General features: G+C 46.8%; 1 protein-coding gene across 1 annotated transcript; it reads right to left on the reverse strand.

Moving 5' to 3' along the window:
- Positions 1 to 29: 29 nt before the first annotated feature.
- LOC133366760 (mucin-3B-like) lies at positions 30 to 26,154 on the reverse strand. Its single transcript, XM_061590226.1, has 7 exons — positions 12,522 to 26,154; positions 10,514 to 10,639; positions 7,704 to 7,822; positions 6,557 to 6,615; positions 6,194 to 6,327; positions 687 to 746; positions 30 to 64 (listed from the first exon to the last, which is right to left on the reverse strand). The coding sequence occupies exons 1-7, from the start codon at positions 26,152 to 26,154 to the stop codon at positions 30 to 32; spliced, it is 14,166 nt and encodes a 4,721-aa protein (XP_061446210.1).
- Between the last annotated feature and the right edge of the window lie 573 nt (positions 26,155 to 26,727).

Below are 26,727 nucleotides of genomic sequence, written 5' to 3' on the forward strand. Positions count from 1 at the left end.
GCTGCTCAGAGACATCTAGGCCCCTTTGTCTAATCCTCTTTGAAGCCTGCGGCCGTCACCACATCTTGTGGCAGAGAATCCCATATGCTAATTGCACTTGATGTGAGAAGGACTTGCTCTTGTCTCTCCCGAACCTCCCGTCTGTTCATTTCATCAAAGACCCCACCCCGCCCGTGGGAGCAATAGCTGGAAGGCCTTAACTGGGTCTGTTTCTTGTTTGTTTACCTCACCAACAGAATTCCTTATTCAGCCATTTTGTCAACTAGGCAGGTCTACTCAGAAGTAAGCCCTGCTGAATTTAATTTACCCGGGCTTACTTCCGGGTATGTGGGGTCAGAATTACAGCCTAAGTTGCCCATAAGCAAAAAGAACCAGGCCTACTGAGGTGCCACCAACTGTTCTCCCGCGTTCTTCTCTGCCAGCCATGACAGTGACCAATACCTGCCCTGGGATTAACCTCTGTGCATCTCAAACGGTGCTACGTGGACACAGGTGACAACATCTGCACAGCCAAGGACAGCAGTGACACGGAATGTCTGTGGGTGTATGGCATTTGTTCGCATGTGGTGGTTTTCTTCCTCGTGCAACTCCTCAGTCTCGTGCAACCCCAGTGCACCTATTGAAACGTTGGACTGTGTGAGGCACACATTGACACGCACTCACACCCGTGCACCCCCAGTCCTCACCTGCAGGGTTCAGGGGTACTCGTGTCACACTGAACGCTCCTGGAGTAAAGCACAAGTTTTCTGAAGGAGAGGGGGGAAAACAAAGGTTAGGCTTGTAGAAAGGAGAAATCGGAGAGAGTGTCATGGGGAGGGACCTCTTCTCTCCCCACCACCCACCACCAGGGTTGCAGGAAAGACACTCCCACTATCCTCATATGCCCCACCAGCAAACTGACATCTATCTCCGTGTGGGTCATGGGAGAGGCAGTTTGTATGTGCTGTTACGGGGCAGCCTCTGGGGGTAACGGATAAATGCCTTTGTACCTTTCTCCCCACAGCATGGATGGATAACAACCAGTGGCCTCAGATATGGTGTATGTGAAACACTGGGAGGAAGGGCGGGATATAAATTTAATAAATAAATAATAAACTCATCCTAGTCTTGATGCCTGTTTTTCTTTTGAGTGAAAGCGGCAGTGAAGGCAGACCTTGTGTCCCCTCCATACTAGCATGTTTACCCGTCGTGCATTTTGCTCCACCCCTTTGCGCTTAAGCCCCCCCCTTTGCATCCTTATTCATTTCACTGTTTTGCACAGTTCTTTGTTTTCATACTCAAATCTGCCTCTCTCTTTTTCTTCCAGTGTGGTGTAGTGGTCAAGGTGTTGGACTACGACCTGGGAGGCCAGGGTTCAAATCCCCACACAGCCATGAAGCTCACTGGGTGACCTTGGGCCAGTCACTGCCTCTCAGCCACATGAAAACCCTATTCATAGGGTCACCATAAGTCAGAATTGACTTGAAGGCAGTACATTTACATTTTACTTTTTCTTCCAGCTCTTTTGGCCAAGGCATTTCATACATAGTCAGTCAGTCATAAGATTTTATACCCACCCTTCACCATAAGGTCCCAGGGCTGGTTAAAACTCTTACAACTGTAAAAACAAGTAAAAGCATTCCAAATGGAACAGAACAGTATACATTCAACAAAATAGGTGGGTCCCACAAAACAAAATATGTTAATTGTCAAAGGCCAGGACAGCAGTCATCTCTGTTCAAAGGGGGCCATAGCCTGTGAACCAGCCAGAGCTGGAAATGGCACTCCTAGCCAACAAGGCTACCTGAGCCTCCAGTGATAGTGTTGGATCCGGGAACAGTTCCACGCTACAGACCTGCTCCTTCAAAGAGAGTGCAACCCCATCCAGGACGGGCCATCTCCCCACCTCTTGGTCTTGAGAACTTGGAACACGTAACTTTTCAGGATTCAGCTTCAATTTATTGGCCCACATCCAGTCCATTACCACCTCCAAGCACTGGTCTAGCACTTCAACCTTCTCTCTTGATTCAGATGTAACACAGAAATAGAGCTGGGTGTCACCTGCACGTTGGTTTCAGGTAGGTGTTAAATAGCATGGGGGACAAATGGAACCCTGTGGGACACCACAGGACAGACCCCAAGATGCCAAACAGTGCCCCCTTAATGACTTTCTGGAAATGGCCCTGGAGATAGGAGCAGAACATTGAAGCACAGCCCCCTCTCAAGACACCATGCCAAGAGGTTAAGGAAAATCGGTTGCACTCCCCCCATCCTCCTGAGAAATGTCACCAACCAGGCAAGCCAAGGCGGTTTCAGTGCCATGAAAAGGCCTGAGGCTGGGCTGAAATGGATGCATATACTCGCTCTCCTCCAAGCATGCCTGCAGGAGGCCCCATCCCTCAAGCACCTTGCCCCAAAGGGAATTTTCGCCACTGGGTGTTTGTTGTTTTAACACTCCTGGGTCTAGGGAGGTCACCTTAAGCAGGAAATACAATGCTGCTTCCTTCATAGAATCAGAATCATAGAGCTGGTTGACTTCCGGGAAGGGTGACTTCGCTTGTGCCTGCTTTTGAGACGGCCTCCCGCCTCAGAAGAAGCTTATTCAGATATAAATCAGTCAGAACATTTTTTTTTTTTTGACTGATGAAATTTCTCCCGGGCAGGGAGAAACGTAGAGATTAACCTCAAAAGCCTGTTTTTGTTGGGAGGACTGGATTTCATTAATTTATGAGAAAAGGTCCAGCCAGCAATGCCGGACGGACTTCCGAACAAGCTCTATCTGATTAATGCGACACGTTTATCTTTTCTTCAAAGAGAAAACGGACTAACAGGCAAGCACCCTTCTTTCTATTCTTTTTTTTACTTGGTTTAAATTGTTGCAGCAAAAAGAGATTTGTCAAATGAATCAGCTTTAAAGAACTTCTGGGTGAGCTATAACTCTTCTCTGTTATTCACGAAATTAACAGCTTATCTCTGTCTCTATTGCAAAAAGCTGTCCTGGAAGTGCATTCTAAAGATATAAACAGAAGAGGGATTTCTATTCCGAGGAGAAAAAAATAAAAAATATGAACTTTGGAACATTATATTGTCTGGGACTATTCTCTTTTTGGTCTATTTTATTTTGACGAATCTGCTTCTTCACGACGCCACTAACTGTTTTGATGCTGGGAACTAAATTTGTTTTGTATTCTTGAACATAGAGAGATAAGGCAGGCTGCTCTGTTTATACTGTGATGTCATCAAGCCTGGAATATTAACCCAATTGTTGCTGAAATAAGAAGTGGTTCTTCTTTATTTTTGTTTTGTTTTGTTTTTGTGGTTTTAAAAATGGCAATCAAGAAAGTGGCTGAGAATCTGGAAGTAATTATGTTTCAGAAAATAATGGATGAGATTGAGATAACGAAACAAACCCTGCGACAGGGTAGTAAGGAGCTGAAAATTGAACTGAGCAAAATGACGCAGGAGCTTAAAGAAATAGGGGATCCTGTGAGAGAGGAGAATGAGATCAGAGATGAGAAAAGAAAAAATAAAGGGAAGATACAAGCGCTGGAGATTGGAACAAATGTGGAATTGGAAAAAGATCTGGAGTATATGGATATTAGAAATAAAATCTACTGTTTGGAATTTAACGTTCTCTCTGAAGAAATTAATGAAGATATTAGAGATAAAGTTATCAATGGCTTGGATAATCTTCTGGACTGGAATGACGTGATGGAGCTTGATATAGAGAAAATCTATGGAATTAACTGCAGCCATGCGACAATGGAAAAACTCTCAAGAGATGAGCCAGTGCATTTTGTAAAAAAGAAGAACAGAGATATGACTTTACAACAATATTTCAGCAACTTATTCAGAATCGATGGCAAGAAAATATTTGGGATAGAGGAAATTCCCATCAGACTCTTATTATATGACTATGGCTATGACAGCAAGATTATTATGGAATACTGATAATGGAAGATTGGACACTGAAATTACTGGATTTAACAGGACTATTGAAGATGGAAGATGGAATTAATATGGATAATGGAATAATGGCTATTGAAATTATTGGACCTAACAGATTTTGATGAGATGGATTAATCGATATGTTTATTTGGACTATGGTTATGACAATAAGATTATTATTATTATTAACGAGATGGATTAATCGACATATTTATTTGGAGAAAAATTGATAGATGTATTTCTTAAAGAACTGAAACCTCTCTTTGACTTTTTGTGGAAAGAATAAAGTAATGTTTATGAGATTTGATGATTAATTAAGATAACTACTGGAGGAAAGTGATTTTATAATATAATTTAAGAGACAGGATTGTTATATATTGTAGACCTATAACTGATTTGATCTGCGACAAATGGGAAGTCAACATTTTATTTTTTTGTTTAATCATTTTTGTTTTGTTTTGTTTTTTGTCTTTGAATGTTTTATGATTTTGTTTTGTTTGTTTTATGAAAATTTGAATAAAAATTATTGTAAAAAAAAAAAAGAATCATAGAGCTGGAAGGGGCCTTGTAGGCCATCGAGTCCAACCCCCTGCTCACAGCAGGAAATCCACAGCTAGAGCATCTCCCGCAGATAGCTGTCCAGCCTCTGCTTGAAGACATCCAGCGAAGGGGATCCCACCACCTCCCTAGGCAGTCGGTTCCATTGCCGAACCGCCCTTACTGTCAAGAAGTTCCTTCTAATGTCCAATCTGAATCTACGCTCCTGCAACTTAAAAGCATTAGACCTAGTCCTACCCTCTGGGGCAGCAGAGAACAAATCTGTACCCTCCTCTATGTGACAGCCCTTCAGGTACTTAAAGAGTGTAATCATGTCGCCCCTCAGCCTTCTCTTCACCAGACTGAACATGCCAAGTTCCTTCAACCTTTCCTCATAAGACTTGTTCTCCATACCGGCTATCATCCTCGTCGTCCTCTTCTGAACCCGCTCTAACTTGTCTATATCTTTCGAGGTGGGTAGTCCCTCCTCCTCCTCCAGTGGAGCATTAATCATTCCCTGGACCCACCAAGTCTCTTCAACTGACTCTTAAGGAGCCACGGTGGGCAAGGGCAGGTGGGCAGCTGCACTTCTCCAATCAGTTTGTCCACATCCTCGGGCAATAATCGTCAAAGGTGATCCAGTACAGATGGAACAGACAGCATTCTGGATGCCTCCAATGGACCTGCTCTAACTGGCATCCAACTCTGTCTGAATCTGAATGATTCTGACCTTATAATGCTCACCAATTCGTTACAGCAGGTTGTGGAGAGTGTCGGATCAGCACTCTCTTGGCCAGATGACAAAAGCTCATTCACCACTCAGGAAGGCTCTGCCGACTGTCTGCTTGTGGGCGCGACGGTGGCAAAGAAGTAAGCTTCCCTTGTCTCCATCACCACCACCACATGGCAGGCTCAGTAATACAGCCTCACTTCTGTTCAGTCAGGTTGAAACCAGGATTTATCTGCTGTAGCTGCTAACTGTCCTTCCATTGCACACAAGCCAGCAGAGTACCAAGGTTACCTGCATGCTCCACAGTGGCAGCAAGGGAGCAATCACGTCAGTGGCTCTATGCGTCACAATTCCACAGTGTGAGAAGAGCCTCGACAGGTACGCCAGCCGTGCCAGATGGGAAATCTGCAGAAACTTCCAAGAATCCATCAGATTCCACAAGTTTCTATGGGGAATCCATTTCAGGGAATCCCCTTGCAGAGCGGAGTGGAGTGGCAGGGGTTTGGCACTCTGGAGTCCCGCAAGATTTCAAAAGGCTGCCCACCTACCTAGCAAACTAACACAATAGTTTGGACTGAGGGGGGAGAGGAGTCTTGGGCTCAATTAAGCTGCTTATGTTCGCAGGGGGGGTGTCCATGGGCCTTCTCACAACCTGATTTCAGTCTCCCATTGTGACCAGCCTCACAAGCCTTCTGGTGCCATCCCAAGTTTTAGTCCTGGCTAACACACATGAAGCCCCATCCTGTCCATGTTTACTCAGAAGTAATTTCCCCTGATGCTGGTGGGACTGACTTCCAAATGCAGTCCGGATGACAGCTGATCTGGAGATATTTAATGAGCAGCCTTTGCCTCACAGTCCACAAGCTGGGAGGGACAGGCATGTACTGAAAGAGCTGCCTTGTGACATCCAAACAAAGGACGTCTTTGGGCTTCTGCAGCTGCCAGCCGGTCCTGCCCATCCCAGCAGTGGGCCTGAGGAAGTGGCAGGTGCCTCCTCACCTGACTCATTGGAAGAGCATGGTTTGTTATGCAGCGTCAGGTTGATGTCCTTAACGGATGTGTCATAAGAAGCATAGAAGTCCGAGAAGGGCACATTCAGGAAGACTTCGTGGTCCACGATAATGCTGCCTTTGCTGAGAAGAGGAAGCAGAAAGGAAGAGAGGGAAACCATTTAGCAGTAGCTGTGAAAGTGTCCGCAGCTGGCCTGAGGAGAGGAGGGTGGCAGGGTCTGTAGGAGCGTCTGTGGCCGAAGGTGGGGCTGGCACTCCAAGGAGTGGCCATGCACATCAGGGGCCAGGCGTGGAGCCAGCCAGCACCCTCCCTGCAATACTGGCCCTCAGTCACAACTTTTCTATGGCTTACCTCAGCCGAAATACCTTTACACCATGGTACCCGGGAACATTCTTGTAGAAGATGTTCATCTGCACACAGAGAGAGAAAGAGAGAGCCTCAGCTCAGCTGCAGGAACAGCATAATGTGGGAAGCAGCAATAAATAGGGTGCCTCTGTGCAGGTGCAGAGTGATTTCTACTTGCTGTCCTCACCAGCCCCCATGCATCAGCGGAGTGGGTGGGTGGCTTTAAGGTGGCCCTGAGCAGTCCTGAAGATTACAACATACCAAGAGGGCAGCACCAAAAAGCAGAAACAAAAACTCTGCAGGTGCAAGAGACTAGTTTGTTGATCCAAGAAAAATAAACGCAACCCCAGCGGATGTTTGGTCGCTTCCATGTTTAGTCCCTATTCACTGGTGCTTCTTTAAGTCAAGCACCCCCCCCCGTTTCTAGAGTATCCCCCTGTGCCATGGATGGAGAGCCAGTCGCCCTCCTCCAGCTCTGATTGAACTTTACCTCACAGAGCCAGAATGGCCAAAGGTCAAGGGTCGCTATGGAGTCCAGCAACATCTGGGGCAGGGCTGCAGGTTCTGCCCCCACTCTTAGCTGGGATACTGGACCAAACTGCCCGTAGGGAAGACTGCTCCTGATGTGTTCAGGGGGTAAACCATCAAATCTCAGCAAAGTATCACAGTTTCTTGATTTCTATACTCATCTGATGGCCTGATTTCCTAATCTGAATATCCAGGTACATAAAATAATGGAAATCTGACGGGGGGGGGTAGAGAGACACTCCCTGTTCTGCCAGTCCCAGTGTGTCTCCACCTCTCTTTTCTGAAAAAGGGGGCACATGACGCTAGTCAAACCCTGCTCCTTTTTACTGTCAAACCTGGTGGGATCAGCTTAAGTGCTTTTTAAAAAAAATTCACTTCAAAGAGATTTCTCAGCTGATCACCAGATCCATCTGTTCCCCCTCCAGATGTGGCCAATGGAAAAGCTTTGCTGTAGGTGACTAGAGTGCTCACAGCCTAGATCTTCAGATGTATTGAGCAGACATCTCCCTCTGCATGAACTTCACCTCTCCGGGAATGGTGTGCAAATGGGGACTCGGCTCACAAGCAACTAGAAGTCTGTCCACATGTGAGCATTTTCCTGACTGCATCATTCTCATCTCCTCACCTGTTCAGTAAAGTGCTCCACGAAGCTTTTGAAGGCGTTGGAGTCATAAGTCGCCATCTCAGGGATGAAATTCCAGTTCTGCACCTCTACAGAGACGTTGACTGTGACCACAACAATCTCTGCCAGCAGAAAGCACAGGAGCCATTAGACATGAAGAGGAGCCACGAAACTGCCTGGCTGCTTGGTGAAGGAAGCACACGGCTGGCCATCCCTGGATCCACCCTTCAGCGTTCTCTTGCCAAAAGGGTTGCAGCCCTGAGATGGCTCACCAACAAACCCACCCATAAGGGTGCTGTTGTGTACTCTCCACTCCCACACCCTGTGAGGAGCTCCAAGGGACCGGTTTCCTTTGGTGGAGAGTGCGCTGGAGGATTATGGCCTTATGTAACATTTGACTAATTCACTGGTATAAAGGCAGAGCATCACTGGAGGAAAAAGCAGGCATCCTTCAAGGCTGCCAATCTGCCACCCAACTCCAAATCCTGGAGGGGTAGACCCTGCACCCCCAACTCTCTCCTCTGCCCCTCTTATTTATTTATCTATTTATTTATATCCCTCCCTTCTCCCAGTAGGAGCCCAGGGTGGCATCAGTCTCTCACCAACACACATCTCTCCCCGCTTCCTCCCACATCTTGGAGGGGGTGCAGATAAGATACCAGGTGCCAAATTCCCAGGGAGAAAACCTGCATCCCCAATTCATAGCTCTCTCCCATCCACCACACACACCTCCCTCCCCGCCCCCCTCAGCTTGAAGCTGATGCAATGAAAGGAATCCTTGGCCAGCTCCATTCACTTCAGTGGGAGTTGCTCCCAAGTAAGTAAGTGTGGATGGGCTTGCAATTTTTGATATCACTTGGGAAGTACCTTCCCATTGACACCTCCTGATGTTTACAGGTGAAAAGACGACTTCACAGTCCACATGTAATGAGCCCTTCAGAAGGCTGAGCTGCTGCAGGACCATTGCAGTGATCATGGAAGCAGCATGGATAATCTCTGAATCCACACCAGAAAGTGTGGGAAGTGCACTGGAATTTGTCCATCTAAGCTCAGTGTTCTTTACTCTGACTGGCAGCAGCTCTCCAAGGGCCTCAGGCAGACAAGGGCCTTTTGCATCACCTGCTGCTACCTGAACCTTTTAAACTTGCAGGTGGCAGGGACATGCCATGGAACAAGCACCATTTTGGATCAAGCTAGCCAGGTCATCTTTCCTTGCAAATCTGATGGAATACACGTCTTCTAATTATGCAACTAGTTCCATAACCTGTTGATGTGGAAGTCATGTAGATCAGTAACCAGAAAATTATCATATCCATGGGCTGCAAATTTCCCTCTTCTTTCTCAGTATTCAGTCAAATGTCAGTGTCAGTGAGAGACTTTATTTCTCAATAGTTCCAGTACAAGCAAGGGGATGTCAGAAGGGCCCCTCAGCCTGGTGTAATCCAAATGTTCCTGTGCCACAACTACCTCTCCTCTCTGACAACTGGCCCTGTTGGATGGAGCGGATGGGAAACCCAACAACAACTGCAGAGCACCAGGTTGAGGTAGGCTGGCTTAGATTGCAGTCCCATGACTTCAGTGGAGCAACACTCAAGACGACAGAGCAGCAGGATCTTTCCCACCAACACAAAACACACTCAGAACCACCAATATTATCCAAGTCTAGAAATGCAAAGCTGAATCACATACTCAGATGCTTCTCAACTCTTATTCTCAAAGGAGGAGGAGGGAAGGGGCACTATTTAAGGCTTATAATGCTTTAAAAGAAATGGGGGTGCCACAGCATCTGATTGTCCTGATGCGCAACCTATACTCTGCACAAGAGGCTACTGTAAGGACAGAATATGGAGAAAACTATTGTTTCCCAATCGGAAAGGGTGTGAGACGGGTGTATTTTATCACCCTATTTGATTAACCTATATGCAGAACATATCATACGGAAAGCAGGATTGGACCAAGATGAAGGAGGTGTGAAAACTGGAGGGAGAAATATCAATAATTTAAGATATGCAGACGATACCATACTACTAGCAGAAACCAGTAACGATTTGAAATGAATGCTGATGAAAGTTAAAGAGGAAAGCACAAAAGCAGGACTACAGCTGAACGTCAAAAAGACTAAAGTAATGACAACAGAAGATTTATGTAACTTTACAGTTGACAATGAGGACATTGAACTTGTCAAGGATTATCAATATCTCAGCACAGTCATTAACCAAGATGGAGACAATAGTCAAGATATCAGAAGAAGGCTAGGACTGGGGAGGACAGCTATGAGAGAACTAGAAAAGGTCCTCAGATGCAAATATGTATCACTGAACACTAAAGTCAGGATCATTCAGACCTTGGTATTCCCGATCTCTGTGTATGGATGTGAAAGTTGGACACTGAAAAAAGCGGATAAGAGAAAAATCAACTCATTTGAAATGTGGTGTCGGAGGAGAGCTTTGCGCATACCATGGACTGCGAAAAAGACCAATAATTGGGTGTCAGAACAAATTAAACCAGAACTGTCACTAGAAGCTAAAATGATAAAACTGAGGTTATCATACTTTGGGCACATAATGAGAAGACATGATTCACTAGAAAAGACAATAATGCTTGGAAAAACAGAAGGGAGTCAAAAAAGAGGAAGGCCAAACAAGAGATGGGTTGATTCCATAAAGGAAGCCACAGACCTGAACTTACAAGATCTGAACAGGGTGGTTCATAACAGATGCTCTTGGAGGTCGCTGATTCATAGGGTCGCCATAAGTTCTAGTCGACTTGAAGGCACATAACAACAACACTGTAGTAACAATAATCAGACTTACCCGCTTGAACTTCATTTATTGCCTCTTTACAATGCAGCCCAGTATATGGAGACTTGCAATTACAATGGCCCCCAACAAAGACTCCGCCATTAAGGCACTTCAGAGGAACAACTGGGGTGGAAGAAGCTAAAGCAGAGGAAAGAAATGGAATGTTAAGAAAATTAAGAAGAAATTAACATATCAGCCCCCAGATTATGCTGATGATATTATTATTGTTGTTTTGTTGTTGTTACAATTTATATACCGGTCAATACTGTAGTTTTTAAGCAGTGTACAACAAAGGTACAAAAGAGATAGGAATGATAAAATGTTAGGCTTTCTGATCTGCTGATTATTTCTTTCTCAAAATGCTTGCTGAATTTTGTTTTTAAAAAGTCTTCACCAGGTGCCTGAGGTTCAATAGGGAGGGGGTCTCAGCCTGGAGGGAGTTCCAGAGAACGGAGCCCACAGTACTGAACGTATGGTCCATGCTGTGTGTGAGATGTGTGTCTGAGCCACGGGGGACCTCCATACAGCGACTCCCACAAAGACCTCAGTGAGCAGACAGGGCTATGAAGGATCAAGTGGCCTTTAAGGTAACCTGGACCAAACTTGTTAAGGGCCTTGGAAATGGGAAGGTAGTAGATGGGTAGCCGGTGCAAGCTGTTAAGCACTGGAATTCTGTCCCAAGAGTGAAATGTCATTTCCATAGAAATATAAAACTACCTACCAGCAGAACTTGTGTGTTGAGAATGGGTTGATGTCAGTACACTAACAATGGTTGATGAGGAAGGTGTTTCTGGGGAGGATATTCTCACAATAGTAGTAGAAGGAGTTGATCTCACAGGCAGAAGAGTTGCAGTCGTTTCAGCTGTACTCACAGCAGAATGAGTGGCTGAGGTCTCAGTGGTGGCTGCTGGAGATGGTGTTGGCTTGGAGGTACTGCTTGCAATGCTAGTTAGAATAGTTGACCTTTCCCCACTTGGCTGCAATGATGTGGATGGACGAGATGCTTCACTACTAGAAATCTCAGAGGTAGCAGTGATGTGACTAGTTGTGGAAGCTGATGTAACTGGTACCTGTATTGAGGTCACTGCTGGTGTACTTTTTCCGTTTTGATCAATTGGGGTGCTGGTCAAGAGAATGTGAGTACCTGTCCCAGAAGGCTCTATCGTGGATCTGATTGAGGTGCTAGATGAGCTAGGTGTCATGGTCTCAACAGCTGTGTTTGCTGCCTTTGAAGTCAACTCATTCTGAGTGACAGGCAATGTTGATTGCCTGGACGTCTCTGTAGTGGAAACCTCTTCAGAGGAATATGTGCGAAATGTTGACGTTACTAGTGGTTGAGTGGAGGTCCCTTCTGACGTACTGCGCATTGAATGACCAATTGTTGTATAGCTCCTTGGGGATGTGATGGCTGTCATTGCCTCAGGAGGCTCTGTAGTGGAAGAAGGTGACGTAATTGGTTGTTCAGTGGTCATCTCTTCTGTTGTGCTCTGCACTGACTGATTAATTCGTGTGTAGCTCCTTGGAGATGTGATGGCTGTCAGTGTCTCAAGGGGCTCTGTAGTCGAGGAAGGTGATGTCATGGGTGGTTGACTGGTGATCTCTTCTGTTGTGCTCTGCACTGACCGACTAATTGCTGTGTTGCTCGTTGCGGATGTGATGGCTGCCATTGTCTCAAGAGACTTGGTAGTGGAAGAAGGTAACGTCATTGGTGGGTGACTGGACATCTCTTCTGTTGTACTCTGCACTAACTGACTAATTGTTGTGTTGTTTGTTGAGGATGTGATGGCCGTCATTGTCTCAAGAGACTCTGTAGTGAAAGAAGGTGACGTCATTGGTGGTTGAGTGGTCATCTCTTCTGTTCTGCTCTGCACTGACTCACTAATTGTTGTGTTCCTCATTGGAGATGTGACGGCTGTCATTGTATCAGGAGACTCTGTAGTGGAAGAAGGTGACGTGACTGGTGGTTCACTGGTAATGTATTCTGTTGTGCTCTGTACTGACTGACTAATAGTTCTGTTACTCGTTGTGGATGTGATGGCTGCCATTGTCTCAAGAGACTCTGTAGTCGAGGAAGGTGACGTGATTGGTGGTTGAGAAGTGATCTCTTCTGCTGTGCTCTGCAGTGACTGACTAATTGTTGTGTTGCTCATTGGGGATGTGATGGCTGTCACTGTCTCAGGGGGCTCTGTAGTGGAAGAAGGTGTCGTGATTGATAGTTCAGTGGTAATCTCTTCTGTTGTGCTATGCACTGACTGACTAATTGTTGTGTTGGTCGTTGGGGAAGTGATGGCTGTCAGTGTCTCAGGAGACTGTGTAGTAGAAGAAGGTGACATGATTGGTGGTTCAGTGGTCATCTCTTCTGTTGTGCTCTGCACTGACTGACTAATTGTTGTGTTGCTTGTTGGGGATGTGATGGCTGTCACTGTCTCAGGGGGCTCTGTACTGGAAGAAGGTGTCGTGATTGATGGTTCAGTCATCTCTTCTTTTGTGCTCTGCACTGACTGACTAATTGTTGTGTTGCTCATTGCAGATGTGATGGCTGTCAGTGTCTCAGGAGACTCTGATGTAGAAGAAGGTGACGTGATTGGTGGTTCAGTGGTCATCTCTTCTGTTGTGCTCTGCACTGACTGACTAATTGTTGTGTTGCTCGTTGGAGATGTGATGGTTGTCACTGTCTCAGGGGGCTCTGTAGTGGAAGAAGGTGTCGTGATTGATGGTTCAGTGGTCATCTCTTCTGTTGTGCTATGCACTGACTGACTAATTGTGTTGCTTGTTGGGGATGTAATAGCTGTCACTGTCACTGGGGGCTCTGTACTGGAAAAAGGTGACGTGATTGGTGGTTCAGTGGTCATCTCTTCTTTTGTGCTCTGCACTGACTGACTAATTGTTGTGTTGCTCGTTGGGGATGTGATGGTTGTCACTGTCTCAGGGGGCTCTGTAGTGGAAAAAGGTGACGTGATTGGTGGTTCAGTGGTCATCTCTTCTGTTGTGCTCTGCACTGACTGACTAATTGTTGTGTTGCTCGTTGGGGATGTGATGGCTGTCACTGTCTCAGGGGGCTCTGTAGTCGAGGAAGGTGACGTCATTGGTGGTTGAGTAGTGATGTCTTCTGTTGTGCTGTGCACTGACTGATTAATTGTTATGTTGCTCGTTGGGGATGTGATGGCTGTCAGTGTCTCAGGAGACTCTGTAGTGGAAAAAGGTGACGTGATTGGTGGTTCAGTGGTCATCTCTTCATTTGTGCTCTGCACTGACTGACTAATTGTTGTGTTCCTCATTGCGGATGTGATGGTTGTCACTGTCTCAGGGGGCTCTGTAGTCGAGGAAGGTGATGTCATTGGTGGTTGAGTAGTGATGTCTTCTGTTGTGCTGTGCACTGACTGATTAATTGTTATGTTGCTCGTTGGGGATGTGATGGCTGTCAGTGTCTCAGGAGACTCTGTAGTGGAAGAAGGTGACGTGATTGGTGGTTCAGTGGTCATCTCTTCAGTTGTCCTCTGCACTGACTGACTAATTGTTGTGTTGCTTGTTGGGGATGTGATGGCTGTCAATGTCTCAGGAGACTCTGTAGTGGAAGAAGATGACGTGATTGGTGGTTCAGTGGTCATCTCTTCTTTTGTGCTCTGCAGTGACTGACTAATTGTTGTGTTGCTTGTTGGGGATGTGATGGCTGTCAATGTCTCAGGAGACTCTGTAGTGGAAGAAGATGACGTGATTGATGGTTCAGTGGTCATCTCTTCAGTTGTCCTCTGCACTGACTGACTAATTGTTGTGTTGCTTGTTGGGGATGTGATGGCTGTCAATGTCTCAGGAGACTCTGTAGTGGAAGAAGATGACGTGATTGGTGGTTCAGTGGTCATCTCTTCAGTTGTCCTCTGCACTGACTGACTAATTGTTGTGTTGCTTGTTGGGGATGTGATGGCTGTCAATGTCTCAGGAGACTCTGTAGTGGAAGAAGATGACGTGATTGATGGTTCAGTGGTCATCTCTTCTGTTGTGCTCTGCACTGACTGACTAATTGTTGTGTTGCTCGTTGGAGATGTGACGGCTGTCACTGTCTCAGGGGGCTCTGTAGTGGAAGAAGGTGTCGTGATTGATGGTTCAGTGGTCATCTCTTCTGTTGTGCTATGCACTGACTGACTAATTGTGTTGCTTGTTGGGGATGTAATAGCTGTCACTGTCTCTGGGGGCTCTATACTGGAAAAAGGTGACGTGATTGGTGGTTCAGTGGTCATCTCTTCTTTTGTACTCTGCACTGACTGACTAATTGTTGTGTTCCTCATTGCGGATGTGATGGTTGTCACTGTCTCAGGGGGCTCTATAGTCGAGGAAGGTGATGTCATTGGTGGTTGAGTAGTGATGTCTTCTGTTGTGCTCTGCACTGACTGATTTATTGTTATGTTGCTCGTTGGGGATGTGATGGCTGTCAGTGTCTCAGGAGACTCTGTAGTAGAAGAAGATGACGTGATTGGTGGTTCAGTAGTCATCTCTTCAGTTGTGCTCTGCACTGACTGACTAATTGTTGTGTTGCTTGTTGGGGATGTGATGGCTGTCAATGTCTCAGGAGACTCTGTAGTGGAAGAAGGTGACGTGATTGGTGGTTCAGTGGTCATCTCTTCATTTGTGCTCTGCACTGACTGACTAATTGTTGTGTTGCTCATTGCGGATGTGATGGCTGTCACTGTCTCAGGGGGCCCTGTAGTCGAGGAAGGTGACGTCATTGGTGGTTGAGTAGTGATGTCTTCTGTTGTGCTGTGCACTGACTGAGTAATTGTGTTGCTCGTTGGGGATGTGATGGCTGTCACTGTCTCAGGGGGCTCTGTAGTCGACGAAGGTGACGTCATTGGTGGTTGAGTAGTGATGTCTTCTGTTGTGCTGTGCACTGACTGATTAATTGTTATGTTGCTCGTTGGGGATGTGATGGCTGTCAGTGTCTCAGGAGACTCTGTAGTGGAAGAAGGTGACGTGATTGGTGGTTTAGTGGTCATCTCTTCAGTTGTGCTCTGCACTGACTGACTAATTGTTGTGTTGCTTGTTGGGGATGTGATGGCTGTCAATGTCTCAGGAGACTCTGTAGTGGAAGAAGGTGACATGATTGGTGGTTCAGTCGTCATCTCTTCAGTTGTGCTCTGCACTGACTGACTAATTGTTCTGTTGCTCATTGCGGATGTGATGGCTGTCACTGTCTCAGGGGGCTCTGTAGTCGAGGAAGGTGACGTCATTGGTGGTTGAGTAGTGATGTCTTCTGTTGTGCTCTGCACTGACTGATTAACTGTTATGTTGCTCGTTGGGGATGTGATGGCTGTCAGTGTCTCAGGAGACTCTGTAGTAGAAGATGATGACATGATTGGTGGTTCAGTGGTCATGTCTTCTGTTGTGCTCTGCACTGACTGACTAATTGTTGTGTTGCTTGTTGGGGATGTGATGGCTGTCAATGTCTCAGGAGACTCTGTAGTGGAAGAAGGTGACGTGATTGGTGATTCAGTGGTCATCTCTTCATTTGTGCTCTGCACTGACTGACTAATTGTTGTGTTGCTCGTTGCCGATGTGATTGCTGCCATTGTCTCAGGAGACTCTTTAGTGGAAAAAGGTGATGTCTTTGGGGGTTCAGTGGTGATGTCTTCTCTTGTACTCTGCATTGATTCTCTAATTGTTGTGTTGCTCGTTGGGGATGTGATGGCTGTCATTGTCTCAGCAGACTCTGTAGTCATTGGTGGTTCAGTGGTCATCTCTTCTGTTGTGCTATGCAGTGAGTGACTAATTGTTGTGTTACTCATTGGGGATGTGATGGCTGTCACTGTCTCAGGGGGCTCTGTAGTGGAAGAAGGTGTCGTGATTGATGGTTCAGTGGTCATCTCTTCTGTTATGCTGTGCACTGACTGACTAATTGTTGTGTTGCTTGTTGGGGATGTGATGGCTGTCAATGTCTCAGGAGACTCTGTAGTGGAAGAAGGTGTCGTGATTGATGGTTCAGTGGTCATCTCTTCAGTTGTGCTCTGCACTGACTGACTAATTGTTCTGTTGCTCATTGCGGATGTGATGGCTGTCACTGTCTCAGGGGGCTCTGTAGTCGAGGAAGGTGACGTCATTGGTGGTTGAGTAGTGATGTCTTCTGTTGTGCTCTGCACTGACTGATTAACTGTTATGTTGCTCGTTGGGGATGTGATGGCTGTCAGTGTCTCAGGAGACTCTGTAGTAGAAGATGATGACATGATTGGTGGTTCAGTGGTCATGTCTTCTGTTGTGCTCTGCACTGACTGACTAATTGTTGTGTTGCTTGTTGGGGATGTGATGGCTGTCAATGTCTCAGGAGACTCTGTAGTGGAAGAAGGTGACGTGATTGGTGATTCAGTGGTCATCTCTTCATTTGTGCTCTGCACTGACTGACTAATTGTTGTGTTGCTCGTTGCCGATGTGATTGCTGCCATTGTCTCAGGAGACTCTTTAGTGGAAAAAGGTGATGTCTTTGGGGGTTCAGTGGTGATGTCTTCTCTTGTACTCTGCACTGATTCTCTAATTGTTCTTTTGCTCGTTGGGGATGTGATGGCTGTCATTGTCTCAGCAGACTCTGTAGTCATTGGTGGTTCAGTGGTCATCTCTTCTGTTGTGCTATGCAGTGAGTGACTAATTGTTGTGTTACTCATTGGGGATGTGATGGCTGTCACTGTCTCAGGGGGCTCTGTAGTGGAAGAAGGTGTCGTGATTGGTGGTTCAGTGGTCATCTCTTCTGTTGTGCTATGCAGTGAGTGACTAATTGTTGTGTTGGTCGTTGGGGATGTGATGGCTGTCACTGTCTCAGGGGGCTCTGTACTGGAAGAAGGTGACGTGATTGGTGGTTCAGTGGTCATCTCTTCTTTTGTGCTCTGCACTGACTGACTAATTGTTGTGTTGCTCATTGCAGATGTGATGGCTGTCAGTGTCTCAGGAGACTCTGATGTAGAAGAAGGTGACGTGATTGGTGATTCAGTGGTCATCTCTTCATTTGTGCTCTGCACTGACTGACTAATTGTTGTGTTACTCGATTCCGATGTGATTGCTGCCATTGTCTCAGGAGACTCTTTAGTGGAAAAAGGTGATGTCTTTGGGGGTTCAGTGGTGATGTCTTCTCTTGTACTCTGCATTGATTCTCTAATTGTTGTGTTGCTCGTTGGGGATGTGATGGCTGTCATTGTCTCAGCAGACTCTGTAGTCATTGGTGGTTCAGTGGTCATCTCTTCTGTTGTGCTATGCAGTGAGTGACTAATTGTTGTGTTACTCATTGGGGATGTGATGGCTGTCACTGTCTCAGGGGGCTCTGTAGTGGAAGAAGGTGTCGTGATTGATGGTTCAGTGGTCATCTCTTCTGTTGTGCTCTGCACTGACTGACTAATTGTTGTGTTGCTCGTTGGAGATGTGACGGCTGTCACTGTCTCAGGGGGCTCTGTAGTGGAAGAAGGTGTCGTGATTGATGGTTCAGTGGTCATCTCTTCTGTTGTGCTATGCACTGACTGACTAATTGTGTTGCTTGTTGGGGATGTAATAGCTGTCACTGTCTCTGGGGGCTCTGTACTGGAAAAAGGTGACGTGATTGGTGGTTCAGTGGTCATCTCTTCTTTTGTGCTCTGCACTGACTGACTAATTGTTGTGTTCCTCATTGCGGATGTGATGGTTGTCACTGTCTCAGGGGGCTCTGTAGTCGAGGAAGGTGATGTCATTGGTGGTTGAGTAGTGATGTCTTCTGTTGTGCTCTGCACTGACTGATTAATTGTTTTGTTGCTCGTTGGGGATGTGATGGCTGTCAGTGTCTCAGGAGACTCTGTAGTAGAAGAAGATGACGTGATTGGTGGTTCAGTAGTCATCTCTTCAGTTGTGCTCTGCACTGACTGACTAATTGTTGTGTTGCTTGTTGGGGATGTGATGGCTGTCAATGTCTCAGGAGACTCTGTAGTGGAAAAAGGTGACGTGATTGGTGGTTCAGTGGTCATCTCTTCATTTGTGCTCTGCACTGACTGACTAATTGTTGTGTTGCTCATTGCGGATGTGATGGCTGTCACTGTCTCAGGGGGCTCTGTAGTCGACGAAGGTGACGTCATTGGTGGTTGAGTAGTGATGTCTTCTGTTGTGCTGTGCACTGACTGAGTAATTGTGTTGCTCGTTGGGGATGTGATGGCTGTCACTGTCTCAGGGGGCCCTGTAGTCGAGGAAGGTGACGTCATTGGTGGTTGAGTAGTGATGTCTTCTGTTGTGCTGTGCACTGACTGAGTAATTGTTATGTTGCTCGTTGGGGATGTGATGGCTGTCAGTGTCTCAGGAGACTCTGTAGTGGAAGAAGGTGACGTGATTGGTGGTTCAGTGGTCATCTCTTCAGTTGTGCTCTGCACTGACTGACTAATTGTTGTGTTGCTTGTTGGGGATGTGATGGCTGTCAATGTCTCAGGAGACTCTGTAGTGGAAGAAGGTGACGTGATTGGTGGTTCAGTGGTCATCTCTTCTGTTGTGCTCTGCACTGACTGACTAATTGTTGTGTTGCTCGTTGGAGATGTGACGGCTGTCACTGTCTCAGGGGGCTCTGTAGTGGAAGAAGGTGTCGTGATTGATGGTTCAGTGGTCATCTCTTCTGTTGTGCTGTGCACTGACTGAGTAATTGTGTTGCTCGTTGGGGATGTGATGGCTGTCACTGTCTCAGGGGGCTCTGTAGTCGAGGAAGGTGACGTCATTGGTGGTTGAGTAGTGATGTCTTCTGTTGTGCTGTGCACTGACTGATTAATTGTTATGTTGCTCGTTGGGGATGTGATGGCTGTCAGTGTCTCAGGAGACTCTGTAGTGGAAGAAGGTGACGTGATTGGTGGTTCAGTGGTCATCTCTTCAGTTGTGCTCTGCACTGACTGACTAATTGTTGTGTTGCTTGTTGGGGATGTGATGGCTGTCAATGTCTCAGGAGACTCTGTAGTGGAAGAAGGTGACATGATTGGTGGTTCAGTCGTCATCTCTTCAGTTGTGCTCTGCACTGACTGACTAATTGTTCTGTTGCTCATTGCGGATGTGATGGCTGTCACTGTCTCAGGGGGCTCTGTAGTCGAGGAAGGTGACGTCATTGGTGGTTGAGTAGTGATGTCTTCTGTTGTGCTCTGCACTGACTGATTAATTGTTATGTTGCTCGTTGGGGATGTGATGGCTGTCAGTGTCTCAGGAGACTCTGTAGTCATTGGTGGTTCAGTGGTCATCTCTTCTGTTGTGCTATGCACTGACTGACTAATTGTTGTTTTGCTCGTTGGGGATGTGATGGCTGTCAGTGTCTGAGGAGACTGTGTAGTAGAAGAAAGTGACGTGATTGGTGGTTCAGTGGTCATCTCTTCTTTTGTGCTCTGCACTGACTGACTAATTGTTGTGTTGCTCATTGCGGATGTGATGGTTGTCACTGTCTCAGGGGGCTCTATAGTCGAGGAAGGTGATGTCATTGGTGGTTGAGTAGTGATGTCTTCTATTGTGCTCTGCACTGACTGATTAATTGTTATGTTGCTCGTTGGGGATGTGATGGCTGTCATTGTCTCAGCAGACTCTCTAGTCATTGGTGGTTCAGTGGTCATCTCTTCTGTTGTGCTATGCAGTGAGTGACTAATTGTTGTGTTACTCATTGGGGATGTGATGGCTGTCACTGTCTCAGGGGGCTCTGTAGTGGAAGAAGGTGTCGTGATTGATGGTTCAGTGGTCATCTCTTCTGTTGTGCTGTGCACTGACTGACTAATTGTTGTGTTGGTCGTTGGGGAAGTGATGGCTGTCAGTGTCTCAGGAGACTCTGATGTAGAAGAAGGTGACATGATTGGTGGTTCAGTGGTCATCTCTTCTGTTGTGCTCTGCACTGACTGACTAATTGTTGTGTTGCTTGTTGGGGATGTGATGGCTGTCACTGTCTCAGGGGGCTCTGTACTGGAAGAAGGTGACGTGATTGATGGTTCAGTCATCTCTTCTGTTGTACTCTGCACTAACTGACTAATTGTTGTGTTGTTTGTTGAGGATGTGATGGCCGTCATTGTCTCAAGAGACTCTGTAGTGAAAGAAGGTGACGTCATTGGTGGTTGAGTGGTCATCTCTTCTGTTCTGCTCTGCACTGACTCGCTAATTGTTGTGTTCCTCATTGGAGATGTGACGGCTGTCATTGTATCAGGAGACTCTGTAGTGGAAGAAGGTGACGTGACTGGTGGTTCACTGGTAATGTATTCTGTTGTGCTCTGTACTGACTGACTAATAGTTCTGTTACTCGTTGTGGATGTGATGGCTGCCATTGTCTCAAGAGACTCTGTAGTCGAGGAAGGTGACGTGATTGGTGGTTGAGAAGTGATCTCTTCTGCTGTGCTCTGCAGTGACTGACTAATTGTTGTGTTGCTCATTGGGGATGTGATGGCTGTCACTGTCTCAGGGGGCTCTGTAGTGGAAGAAGGTGTCGTGATTGATAGTTCAGTGGTAATCTCTTCTGTTGTGCTATGCACTGACTGACTAATTGTTGTGTTGGTCGTTGGGGAAGTGATGGCTGTCAGTGTCTCAGGAGACTCTGATGTAGAAGAAGGTGACGTGATTGGTGGTTCAGTGGTCATCTCTTCTGTTGTGCTCTGCACTGACTGACTAATTGTTGTGTTGCTCGTTGGAGATGTGACGGCTGTCATTGTCTCAGGAGGCTCTGAGGTCGATGAAAGTGATGTCATTGATGGTTCAGTGGTCATCTCTTCTGTTGTGCTCTGCACTGACTGACTAATTGTTGTGTTGCTCGTTGGGGATGTGATGGTTGTCACTGTCTCAGGGGGCTCTGTAGTGGAAGAAGGTGACGTGATTGATGGTTCAGTGGTCATCTCTTCTGTTGTGCTCTGCACTGACTGACTAATTGTTGTGTTGCTCGTTGGAGATGTGACGGCTGTCACTGTCTCAGGGGGCTCTGTAGTGGAAGAAGGTGTCGTGATTGATGGTTCAGTGGTCATCTCTTCTGTTGTGCTATGCACTGACTGACTAATTGTGTTGCTTGTTGGGGATGTAATAGCTGTCACTGTCACTGGGGGCTCTGTACTGGAAAAAGGTGACGTGATTGGTGGTTCAGTGGTCATCTCTTCTTTTGTGCTCTGCACTGACTGACTAATTGTTGTGTTGCTCGTTGGGGATGTGATGGTTGTCACTGTCTCAGGGGGCTCTGTAGTGGAAGAAGGTGTCGTGATTGATGGTTCAGTGGTCATCTCTTCTGTTGTGCTATGCACTGACTGACTAATTGTGTTGCTTGTTGGGGATGTAATAGCTGTCACTGTCACTGGGGGCTCTGTACTGGAAAAAGGTGACGTGATTGGTGGTTCAGTGGTCATCTCTTCTTTTGTGCTCTGCACTGACTGACTAATTGTTCTGTTGCTCATTGCGGATGTGATGGCTGTCACTGTCTCAGGAGACTCTGTAGTGGAAGAAGGTGACGTGATTGGTGGTTCAGTGGTCATCTCTTCAGTTGTCCTCTGCACTGACTGACTAATTGTTGTGTTGCTTGTTGGGGATGTGATGGCTGTCAATGTCTCAGGAGACTCTGTAGTGGAAGAAGATGACGTGATTGGTGGTTCAGTGGTCATCTCTTCTGTTGTGCTCTGCATTGATTCTCTAATTGTTGTGTTGCTCGTTGGGGATGTGATGGCTGTCATTGTCTCAGCAGACTCTGTAGTCATTGGTGGTTCAGTGGTCATCTCTTCTGTTGTGCTCTGCACTGACTGACTAATTGTTGTGTTGCTCGTTGGAGATGTGACGGCTGTTACTGTCTCAGGGGGCTCTGTAGTGGAAGAAGGTGTCGTGATTGATGGTTCAGTGGTCATCTCTTCTGTTGTGCTATGCACTGACTGACTAATTGTGTTGCTTGTTGGGGATGTAATAGCTGTCACTGTCTCTGGGGGCTCTATACTGGAAAAAGGTGACGTGATTGGTGGTTCAGTGGTCATCTCTTCTTTTGTACTCTGCACTGACTGACTAATTGTTGTGTTCCTCATTGCGGATGTGATGGTTGTCACTGTCTCAGGGGGCTCTGTAGTCGAGGAAGGTGATGTCATTGGTGGTTGAGTAGTGATGTCTTCTGTTGTGCTCTGCACTGACTGATTTATTGTTATGTTGCTCGTTGGGGATGTGATGGCTGTCAGTGTCTCAGGAGACTCTGTAGTAGAAGAAGATGACATGATTGGTGGTTCAGTAGTCATCTCTTCAGTTGTGCTCTGCACTGACTGACTAATTGTTGTGTTGCTTGTTGGGGATGTGATGGCTGTCAATGTCTCAGGAGACTCTGTAGTGGAAGAAGGTGACGTGATTGGTGGTTCAGTGGTCATCTCTTCATTTGTGCTCTGCACTGACTGACTAATTGTTGTGTTGCTCATTGCGGATGTGATGGCTGTCATTGTCTCAGGGGGCCCTGTAGTCGAGGAAGGTGACGTCATTGGTGGTTGAGTAGTGATGTCTTCTGTTGTGCTGTGCACTGACTGAGTAATTGTGTTGCTCGTTGGGGATGTGATGGCTGTCACTGTCTCAGGGGGCTCTGTAGTCGAGGAAGGTGACGTCATTGGTGGTTGAGTAGTGATGTCTTCTGTTGTGCTGTGCACTGACTGATTAATTGTTATGTTGCTCGTTGGGGATGTGATGGCTGTCAGTGTCTCAGGAGACTCTGTAGTGGAAGAAGGTGACATGATTGGTGGTTCAGTCGTCATCTCTTCAGTTGTGCTCTGCACTGACTGACTAATTGTTCTGTTGCTCATTGCGGATGTGATGGCTGTCACTGTCTCAGGGGGCTCTGTAGTCGAGGAAGGTGACGTCATTGGTGGTTGAGTAGTGATGTCTTCTGTTGTGCTCTGCACTGACTGATTAACTGTTATGTTGCTCGTTGGGGATGTGATGGCTGTCAGTGTCTCAGGAGACTCTGTAGTAGAAGATGATGACATGATTGGTGGTTCAGTGGTCATGTCTTCTGTTGTGCTCTGCACTGACTGACTAATTGTTGTGTTGCTTGTTGGGGATGTGATGGCTGTCAATGTCTCAGGAGACTCTGTAGTGGAAGAAGGTGACGTGATTGGTGATTCAGTGGTCATCTCTTCATTTGTGCTCTGCACTGACTGACTAATTGTTGTGTTACTCGATTCCGATGTGATTGCTGCCATTGTCTCAGGAGACTCTTTAGTGGAAAAAGGTGATGTCTTTGGGGGTTCAGTGGTGATGTCTTCTCTTGTACTCTGCATTGATTCTCTAATTGTTGTGTTGCTCGTTGGGGATGTGATGGCTGTCATTGTCTCAGTAGACTCTGTAGTCATTGGTGGTTCAGTGGTCATCTCTTCTGTTGTGCTATGCAGTGAGTGACTAATTGTTGTGTTACTCATTGGGGATGTGATGGCTGTCACTGTCTCAGGGGGCTCTGTAGTGGAAGAAGGTGTCGTGATTGATGGTTCAGTGGTCATCTCTTCTGTTGTGCTGTGCACTGACTGACTAATTGTTGTGTTGGTCGTTGGGGAAGTGATGGCTGTCAGTGTCTCAGGAGACTGTGTAGTAGAAGAAGGTGACATGATTGGTGGTTCAGTGGTCATCTCTTCTTTTGTGCTCTGCACTGACTGACTAATTGTTGTGTTACTCATTGCGGATGTGATGGCTGCCATTGTCTCAGCAGACTCTGTAGTCATTGGTGGTTCAGTGGTCATCTCTTCTGTTGTGCTATGCAGTGAGTGACTAATTGTTGTGTTACTCATTGGGGATGTGATGGCTGTCACTGTCTCAGGGGGCTCTGTAGTGGAAGAAGGTGACGTGATTGGTGGTTCAGTGGTCATCTCTTCTTTTGTGCTCTGCACTGACTGACTAATTGTTGTGTTGCTCATTGCAGATGTGATGGCTGTCACTGTCTCAGGGGGCTCTGTAGTGGAAGAAGGTGTCGTGATTGATGGTTCAGTGGTCATCTCTTCTGTTGTGCTCTGCACTGACTGACTAATTGTTGTGTTGCTCGTTGGAGATGTGACGGCTGTCACTGTCTCAGGGGGCTCTGTAGTGGAAGAAGGTGTCGTGATTGATGGTTCAGTGGTCATCTCTTCTGTTGTGCTATGCACTGACTGACTAATTGTTGTGTTGCTCGTTGGAGATGTGACGGCTGTCACTGTCTCAGGGGGCTCTGTAGTGGAAGAAGGTGACGTGATTGGTGGTTCAGTGGTCATCTCTTCATTTGTGCTCTGCACTGACTGACTAATTGTTGTGTTGCTCGTTGGAGATGTGACGGCTGTCACTGTCTCAGGGGGCTCTGTAGTGGAAGAAGGTGTCGTGATTGATGGTTCAGTGGTCATCTCTTCTGTTGTGCTATGCACTGACTGACTAATTGTGTTGCTTGTTGGGGATGTAATAGCTGTCACTGTCTCTGGGGGCTCTGTACTGGAAAAAGGTGACGTGATTGGTGGTTCAGTGGTCATCTCTTCTTTTGTGCTCTGCACTGACTGACTAATTGTTGTGTTCCTCATTGCGGATGTGATGGTTGTCACTGTCTCAGGAGACTCTGTAGTGGAAAAAGGTGACGTGATTGGTGGTTCAGTGGTCATCTCTTCATTTGTGCTCTGCACTGACTGACTAATTGTTGTGTTGCTCATTGCGGATGTGATGGCTGTCACTGTCTCAGGGGGCCCTGTAGTCGACGAAGGTGACGTCATTGGTGGTTGAGTAGTGATGTCTTCTGTTGTGCTGTGCACTGACTGAGTAATTGTGTTGCTCGTTGGGGATGTGATGGCTGTCACTGTCTCAGGGGGCCCTGTAGTCGAGGAAGGTGACGTCATTGGTGGTTGAGTAGTGATGTCTTCTGTTGTGCTGTGCACTGACTGAGTAATTGTTATGTTGCTTGTTGGGGATGTGATGGCTGTCAGTGTCTCAGGAGACTCTGTAGTGGAAGAAGGTGACGTGATTGGTGGTTCAGTGGTCATCTCTTCAGTTGTGCTCTGCACTGACTGACTAATTGTTGTGTTGCTTGTTGGGGATGTGATGGCTGTCAATGTCTCAGGAGACTCTGTAGTGGAAGAAGGTGACGTGATTGGTGGTTCAGTGGTCATCTCTTCTGTTGTGCTCTGCACTGACTGACTAATTGTTGTGTTGCTCGTTGGAGATGTGACGGCTGTCACTGTCTCAGGGGGCTCTGTAGTGGAAGAAGGTGTCGTGATTGATGGTTCAGTGGTCATCTCTTCTGTTGTGCTGTGCACTGACTGAGTAATTGTGTTGCTCGTTGGGGATGTGATGGCTGTCACTGTCTCAGGGGGCTCTGTAGTCGAGGAAGGTGACGTCATTGGTGGTTGAGTAGTGATGTCTTCTGTTGTGCTGTGCACTGACTGATTAATTGTTATGTTGCTCGTTGGGGATGTGATGGCTGTCAGTGTCTCAGGAGACTCTGTAGTGGAAGAAGGTGACGTGATTGGTGGTTCAGTGGTCATCTCTTCAGTTGTGCTCTGCACTGACTGACTAATTGTTGTGTTGCTTGTTGGGGATGTGATGGCTGTCAATGTCTCAGGAGACTCTGTAGTGGAAGAAGGTGACATGATTGGTGGTTCAGTCGTCATCTCTTCAGTTGTGCTCTGCACTGACTGACTAATTGTTCTGTTGCTCATTGCGGATGTGATGGCTGTCACTGTCTCAGGGGGCTCTGTAGTCGAGGAAGGTGACGTCATTGGTGGTTGAGTAGTGATGTCTTCTGTTGTGCTCTGCACTGACTGATTAATTGTTATGTTGCTCGTTGGGGATGTGATGGCTGTCAGTGTCTCAGGAGACTCTGTAGTAGAAGATGATGACGTGATTGGTGGTTCAGTGGTCATGTCTTCTGTTCTGCTCTGCACTGACTGACTAATTGTTGTGTTGCTTGTTGGGGATGTGATGGCTGTCAATGTCTCAGGAGACTCTGTAGTGGAAGAAGGTGACGTGATTGGTGATTCAGTGGTCATCTCTTCATTTGTGCTCTGCACTGACTGACTAATTGTTGTGTTGCTCGTTGCCGATGTGATTGCTGCCATTGTCTCAGGAGACTCTTTAGTGGAAAAAGGTGATGTCTTTGGGGGTTCAGTGGTGATGTCTTCTCTTGTACTCTGCATTGATTCTCTAATTGTTGTGTTGCTCGTTGGGGATGTGATGGCTGTCATTGTCTCAGCAGACTCTGTAGTCATTGGTGGTTCAGTGGTCATCTCTTCTGTTGTGCTGTACACTGACTGACTAATTGTTGTGTTGGTCGTTGGGGAAGTGATGGCTGT

This window comes from Rhineura floridana, chromosome 11 (assembly GCF_030035675.1).
Source record: "Rhineura floridana isolate rRhiFlo1 chromosome 11, rRhiFlo1.hap2, whole genome shotgun sequence".
Lineage (NCBI taxonomy): Eukaryota > Metazoa > Chordata > Lepidosauria > Squamata > Rhineuridae > Rhineura > Rhineura floridana.